Source organism: Sinocyclocheilus rhinocerous, unplaced genomic scaffold, assembly GCF_001515625.1.
Source record: "Sinocyclocheilus rhinocerous isolate Xijiao unplaced genomic scaffold, SAMN03320098_v1.1 scaffold411, whole genome shotgun sequence".
NCBI lineage: Eukaryota > Metazoa > Chordata > Actinopteri > Cypriniformes > Cyprinidae > Sinocyclocheilus > Sinocyclocheilus rhinocerous.
The window spans coordinates 2522326-2530468 of NW_015640493.1; the positions used below are offsets into that span (position 1 = coordinate 2522326).

Genomic DNA, 8143 nt, shown 5'->3' on the forward strand with positions numbered 1-8143 from the left:
TATATATATATATATATAATAAAGTAATATTTAGTAATGTAATATCTAAAATGTTATATAATGATAATAACAGCCAGTTAAAACTGAAGGCTGTGCAATGATAATTTAGGCAGATACATTTGTGTATCAAGTATGACACCTTTATATTACTTTATTTTTGCAGTGTAAAACTGAACTCACACTATGCATGAGACACTCTCTCTCTTCATAAAGAGCTTGATAAAGTGGAGGAGATGTTTCTTCTTAGTGTCACACCTGCTTTGCCTTTTAATATTTTAGCTTCATTTGTTTGGTGGGCTTGAAATAGTTGATATACAGTTGGGATTCAGTTTTATATGTGGCACTTAAATTTAATTGATAAAGTTAATACATTGCACTCTGTTATCACTCCAGGAATGATGGCCCGCCCTGTGTTTTAGCTGACTGGTCGTGGCTCTATTGACCCAGTGCCACTTTTGTTTCCTGCCATTAGTGGGGGCTTGACTGAGCGTCAGTGGAGCCGATGCAGAGACAGAGTGTGATATATTAGCCTGTGCCCAGCGAAGCCAATGGCCAAATTAGAAGCCTGACTGCAGGTTAAGTGAAATTTATGTTCTCTTGTGTAGCTGAGACCAAATTTGGAAGCAGCAGAGCTGGAGTGTAAAAGGAATGGGGTTGGGTTCAGCAGTCCTGATGGTGTAGCATTTGGGATTTCACAGTGAATCTTGTTTAATTTGTCATGAGGTGTGTGTGTGTGTGTGTGTGTGTGTGTGTGTGAGAGCAATTTTTATTTCAATTTTGGCCTGAAATGCAGGTTTCTCAGTTATTTAGTACAGCAGAACTCTTGCTTAAGCTAAATTGCAAATGTATTATTCTAAACCCCTTTTTTTTTTCCCTCTGATTGAGGTGCATCCAGAAAAAGCTGATTGTTTTTTGAGAAAATAATGTAGAATAATTGGTGCAGATTCTCTGTGGCTGCAACAAATTTTGTTTATGGGCTTCTACTATAAAGTCTCATTAGCTTGTCTTCTGAATGGAGAGGTTCTAGACCGGGTGTGAGCTCTGACCGTTCAGCTAATTACTGACTGCTCGCCTGAGTGCTCTGTTTACTGACAGAAATGGACAGTTCACTCCTGCCGATGACCCGGCTGTGCAATCAGCCCACGCTCTCCTTTAATTACGAATTAATTTCAGCATCGCTGTTTGTATTACCAGCCACGGTTTGCACAATTCTTCACCTCAAGCAGTCAAATAACCCAGGGAATGAGTTTCACCCCTTCATGGGATGGTGTGATTGAAGTGTCTAATGTCTTTTGTGCCATTTTTCTCTGGTAATTTCCACTGACTGGGCTGCCAAGACAATACTGCGGTCCTTGTAATACACTTTTATCAGATTATAACTTCATAATCGATGGCTGGGATCTTATTTGTGCTCTCTAATGTGTTTAAAGTGTTTAATTTGTGTTGTGTTAGCTACTCGTAGTTTTAGAAAATGCCTTGAATGATCATTAGGCCAGCTGAGATGTGACTCAAAATGCCACGTACAATATTACGATTAAATGAAGGGATTTTTTCTTTTATTCAAGCTGCACTTTTCCTCTCAAATCTGAGCCCAGAGGAAATTTTTGGTTGCTCAGACGTTGCTCTTTTATAACTCGGGTTCACATTGAAGTAACTTTATCTCTGATGTTTCTCCTAAACGTCTTGAGGAATTAAAAACATACACTAATGAGACAGTCTCAGAAGTACTTGATGATAAACATTTGAGGTTATTTTGAGATTTTGACGTGCTGTTGAGAAAACAACTGTCTATCTATCTATCTATCTATCTATCTATCTATCTATCTATCTGTCTGTCTGTCTGTCTGTCTGTCTGTCTGTCTGTCTATGGGATGCACAATATGTCATTTTATATATTTTACATATTTATAGCAATATTTATGGTATTAGTAGTTATGCAGCTAGGATGCATTAAATTGACCAAAAGTCACAGTAAAGACTTTTGTATTGTTAAAAATACAAAAATCGTTGTTTCCAATAAATGTTGTTATTTTCAACTTTCTCATGATTAAAGAAATTCAGGGGTGGACGTCTGTCATGATTTCCATAAAAAAATATTAAGCATCTCAACTTTTCAATATTGATACGGTAATAAATGTTTCTTGAGCATCAAATCATCATATTAGAATGATTTCTGCAGGATCATGTGACACTGAAGACTGCAGTAATGATGCTAAAAATTCATATTGAATTCAGTATATTCATTGGAATTGAATTGGAATTAATCGGATCATGAAAAGTGGATGTTTCATACCGGAATGAATCCAGACCTGAATGCAAGTTTGCTATAACCTTGCCTAAAAACCCATTCGGTTACTAGTTAACATAATACAATAATTTTTGATAATTTATGCACAGTAAGACTGTGATGTTTATTAGGCAAGTAAATAGGTTTGATGTTGAATTCTTGTGCTTGCATGGCTCAAGGTATAAGCTTTTGTTTGCTTTAGTCTATGCTTGAGTCATTAAACTGAGTTTGAGAGGATCACAACACTTATTGGATATAGTGACAATAAAACACTCAGGAGAACCAGAGCTTGCAGCGCTTTGAGTGTTCTGTCAATGCTTTGCCTTATCACAAATCCAATGAGCCTTGAGACACAATGCATTGAGCAGACTACTTGTGTGCAGAGCTCAGACAGTAGGTATCCCATGGGTTCACATTACGCCTTCCTGAAACATTAAACTCTCTTGTCATTTCTTGCCGTGCTTTGGGAATGACAGTATTGTTATTTAGGGCTTTTTTTATTATTATGCGGTGTATCTAGAGGGCATGCAGTGCAGTCAGACATCCAACCCAACATGCGCCAGTTTGTTTTCATGTCTGATCACTCGTTCAGTTCCCAAAGAGAGGTAACTTTCAGAGCAAAGACGTAAATAAGTCTTGAAAGAGCAGCTGGCGTTTAGATGTGTGAATCTTATGTATTCAAGTCACATTTCACCCCCAAATCAACAGAAGAATAAGTAATTATATTTGAGCATGAGGATCATTAAGAGTTTTGACATTGTGACTTTGTTTTCATGACAGTTAAGCACATTTCTGCATAAGTATCATGACTCATAATGCAAATATATATATATATATATATAATTAAAAATAGTTTAATGTGAAAAATGGATTGTTACAATTATAAAGCATTCATATATTAGGGTAATTTTTGACCTTATATTTATGCTCATTTAATGCTCAAAATAACCTCCAGATACATTAGGGTAATGCAAATTTGTGTATAAATGTGCATATACAAGTTTTATTTAAAATCGCTCAGGTGCAGTCTGCAGGAACCATTATTATTTTAGAAATGTCTTGTATTTGTCATAAGATTTTTGAGAGGATAGTCATCGGCTTGAGGGCTGTGTAATCCTCTTTCTATCAATTAAGCAGGTTTTTTGGCTTGCATCTCCTCTCTCTCTCTTTCTGTCGACATTGCAGTAGTGTAAGATCTCATGTCAACACTGAATGATCTGAGATTGCATATCTCAGAGGATGATCCTCCAGTCAAAAATCCTCCAGGCAAATACATAATTCAGTACAACATACAACAGTACAACATCTTCCTTTTCTATATAAAATCACTTTAACGGTGATGTGTATAATGTTTTGATGTTAAATTATTTCTCCTGTTCCAGTTTAATGTGCAGAAACAATTCTAAGTAAGACATTTGTAGGTTGACTTCCTGAAAAGTAAGTATTTACCTAACAACCACAGAGAGCACCCTAGTAACCACACTAGGACCATTGCACAGGCAAAAACCACTCACATTTTGAATGTAATGAATGTACTTATTTTTGCAAATCAGGTACATAACAGGTTTCTAGCTTAAGGGTTTGTTGAAAGATTGTGTGCTTAATGAGCCCTGGTTATTGAATATATTGTGATATATTGATTCATATCAGTAGTCACACACCAATGTTTCCTTGTCTCTCATTTCAGCTACATTCTAATTCAGACAAAGGCGACGGTTCAGTCAGGTACATCCTTAGTGGTGAAGGAGCAGGAAGTATCTTCATCATCAACGAGGTAACGGGAGACATCCACGCCACCAAAAGTCTGGACCGGGAAAAGAAATCACATTATGTTCTTCACGCACAGGCCATAAACCTCAACACCAACAAACCCTTGGAGCCAGAATCAGAGTTCATTATAAAAGTTCAGGATATTAACGACAACGCCCCCAAATTCCCCGACGGACCCTTTGTCACATCTGTGCCTGAGATGTCGGAAGTTGGTGAGATTTTCTAGTTTTCTTATGATCTTTTTTGTCCAGCGCTTGATTAGGGTTGGGCGCTTTTCCCGATTTTATCGATTAATTCAAATTTATTGTTTTGCCACGATTTTATTTTTTAGAAATCGAGGAATCGCGATTTTGAATAGAAATATTACCAAATGTTAGAATTAGACACTTTGACAATATGCCGGTGATAACTGTAAAGAGAAAAGAACGATCCAACTGCATGTCGGTGCAAGTGATTAACCGCTCACGTGTGACGTGCTCTGTGAAGGACCATAAATATAGCGCTAAGCGCCATTCACACAGAATGCGCTTTTGTGTTGACAAAGATGCGACGCGGGCAGTGGAATAGGTAAAACATGCAAGAAGATGGGAGTGAACTTCTTTAACTTGAGCGTAGTGTTTTTAGAATGCCGTTTCATGCATAAGATGCTGCAAGAGACGCGAGCGCAACAGTCAGACACATCCATGTTTACACAGAAAAAACCATTGAAAAGCAGCGCAATCGAATAAAAAACCTACTACTGTATGTCTGGTATTTCATGTTTGCATCATGGTGACAGGCTGAAAGCTGCTGTTGTTTTTAAAGAACATTTATAGTTAATAATAGTCTACTGGTGTTATACCTTCAGTCATTTTGAATTTGAATTACCTTGACTTTTGAGATTTTTTATAAGCATTTTCCTCGTATTAGTTCTGAACACATAATATGTATAAGACAAGTTTGTACAATATGTAGTTGTAGTTTATGCATCTTTTCTGCAAAGATATTTAACTATGAAATATCAAAGATATTTAAGTGATTTGTTTAACATTTACATCATGTTGACAACTTAATGTGTACTGCACTTAGAATATAATTTTCTTTAACTAGAGGGTTAATAAAGAAAAAGTTACTTGAATCATGTTGTAGTTACATTTTCAAGTTCAAAAATCGTCAAAAATCGAGAATCGGTCAAACATTCTGGAAAAATCGAGATTGAAATTTTTGGGGAAATCGCCCAGCCCTAGCACTTGTGCACACTTGTACTTGTCTGTTAAAAACTGTGTGTGCAAATGTGTGTGTGCAAATAAATAAAAAAAATAGCTGTCAAAAAACTATTCTAACCAAAGGGCTTGTACTGGCTCAAACTCATAAGCTGTCACTCTCTAAGATCCATCACTTCTAATTCAGATCTCCCAGATTCACTCCAAATGGCTTTTTTCTATCCAGCCTTCGGCTTTTATGCTGTTGTTTTGTGTTTTGCGGCTGGAGTTCCCTCAGGAGCCCGACAGCTCTTAGAGAGAACTATGTGCTCATGATTTCTGCAGAACGCTCCACTTCCACTAGGAGAAATAGTGAAAATATATACAGAGAGATTCCCTTACAGTAGGGTTTCCCCAGGGTTTGCGAACCCCTAGGGGTTTGTGATGGAACTGCAGGGGGTTATGAGATTGTGATAGAAATATTAATGTGGAATAAGTTAATGCATTAACTTATGAGCTCAATTAAATTTGTTGAATACTGCAAAATTTAATAGATAATTTAAATTTAAAAACAGCAAATAATTATATATTTAATTATATTCATACATTTATATATAAATGTAAAATAAAAAAAAATTGCTTTTTTATTTATTTATATTTTGATTTAAAACAAAATATGTTGCATATTTATATTTCCCATTGTTGCACAGTGTTTTATTTTTAATTGTTTATTTTTAATTGTATATAAGTTATTATGTTCATATTATTAATTAATATAATCATTCATATTCATTTTTGCATATTTGGGTCAAGTTTAGTCTAGTGTATGCATTAAGTGTTGAGTTTAGTTTATGCATCCCTTGTTTTTTCAAACAGTTTGATGAATGTAATGCAATGTACTGATTTTAGAAATGGATGCATTGAGTAATTTCACATTTCTTGCTTTCTTTTTCATACACTGACCAAGGGAGGATTGTTTAAGCACCATTGCAAAATAATAAATAGCTGAAGATGCACAGTACTTTTTTAAATTTGTTTATCCATGTAGTTTATCCTCCTAGAAAAGTAGTTGTATTTAGATCATAAGAGGTTATGAACCAGTGCTTTAGAGGAACGTTTCTCCTGTAAACTCACTTCCAACCCACACACAGTATGTCACTGCTGATTTCCAGAAAGTTCCTATTATGCTTTTGATATATCAGAAGTGAAATATTTGATGTAATATGTACAGCATGCATTCGTGTTTTGGCAGTGCGAAACACTTCTCAGTGGAGATTATGTCCTGTGGGTTTAGGAAGCTTTGTTTATTTGTTTATTTAGGTCCCAATTGGCTGTTGCCGTAGCAACTGAAGCCCATACAATGATCTGTGATATCGTAAGACTAGAGTACCAGCTGCAATCAATGTTGAAGGAGACTATTATTGCCTGGATGTTGTTCATTACTGTTGGCGATTCATGCGCAGAGTGGGTTCAAAATCCCAATTACAGATGTCTTGGAGAACACGCCGCTGTTATGTTAGACCTGTACTGTCCACTTCACCATCATAGATTAGTTTTCTCTCGAGGTGATGCTCTGCCTTTATAGGATATCAGTCTAATCTGATAGATTTCTTCCTCTTGTTAAAAATATAACAATATATATATATATATATAAATATAATATATATTTTCATATTTATATATTGTAATGAAGTTTGGGATCGTTATGATTTTGTTAAAACAGTTCAAAAGTAATTGCATAAATTTTAATAATTTTAATATTTTTAAGATGATCAAAAACTGTCAAAAACACAGTAACATTCTAAAATATTATTACAAATTGAAAATGTTGTATTGTTTGTAACAATTTTATTATTGCAATTGAAAATATTATGATGCCAAACTTTATTACTTATTTTTAAGTTATTTTTATTTTTAGCTATTATTTTTATTTTTAAGGTATTATATATGTATATGATAAAGAATACTGTCAAAAACAGTAATATTACAAAATATTATTACAATTTGAAATAATAATAATAATAATAATAATAATAATAATAATAATATTAATCATAATAATCATACAATTATATTATATAATAATTAATATTAATAATTATATTATTAAATAATAATAATAATAATAATAATAATAATAACTTGGCAAGAGTGGCTTCCAAATCTCTATACTTATATTGCTGGATCTGTCAGCTGGTTTTGTTACGGTGAACCACCAGATTCTCCGGTCAACCCTATTGGAAAATGGCATCTCAGGAACCGCACGCCAGTGGTTTGAGTCGTACCTCTCAGATAGGTCCTTCAAGGTATCTTGGAGAGGTGAGGTGTCCAAGTCGCAACCTCTAGCTACTGGGGTGCCTCAGGGCTCAGTACTTGGACCACTTCTCTTCTCTGTCTACATGGCATCACTAGGTTCTGTCATTCAGAAACATGGCTTTTCATATCACTGCTATGCTGATGACACTCAACTCTACCTCTCGTTCCATCCTGATGATCCGACGATAGCTGCTCGCATCTCAGCATGTCTAACAGACATTTCTTGTTGGATGACGGACCACCTTCAACTCAACCTGGCTAAGACAGAACTGCTTATGGTTTCAACAAACCCATCACTTTATCAAAATTTCACCATCCAGTTTGGCTCATCAACCATAACTCCTTCAAAAACAGCTAGAAACCTTGGATGTGATTGATGATAAGCTGAATTTTTCAGACCACATTGCACATTGCACAACAGCAGATTTGCTTTATAAAACATTAGGAAGATCAGGCCCTTTCTTTCAGAACATGCAACACAACTCCTTTCTTTATTTGACCCTCTAACTCTAGCACTCTAGCACTTTCTATTCTATTTTACTTATACTTTATCTATTTATCTTCTTTTTTATTTAAAAAAAACACTAGC

The 8143-nt window shown here is 35.1% G+C and overlaps 1 protein-coding gene across 6 annotated transcripts in view; it reads left to right on the forward strand.

Moving 5' to 3' along the window:
* Window positions 1–8143, forward strand: part of LOC107753260 (cadherin-18) — a 136097-nt gene that overhangs the window by 64145 nt on the left and 63809 nt on the right. For all 6 annotated transcript variants that reach the window (XM_016569384.1, XM_016569387.1, XM_016569385.1 and 3 more), the window contains exon 3: window positions 3975–4269. In XM_016569384.1, the coding sequence (XP_016424870.1) occupies window positions 3975–4269 (295 nt within the window). The remainder of the gene's footprint in view (window positions 1–3974; window positions 4270–8143) is intronic.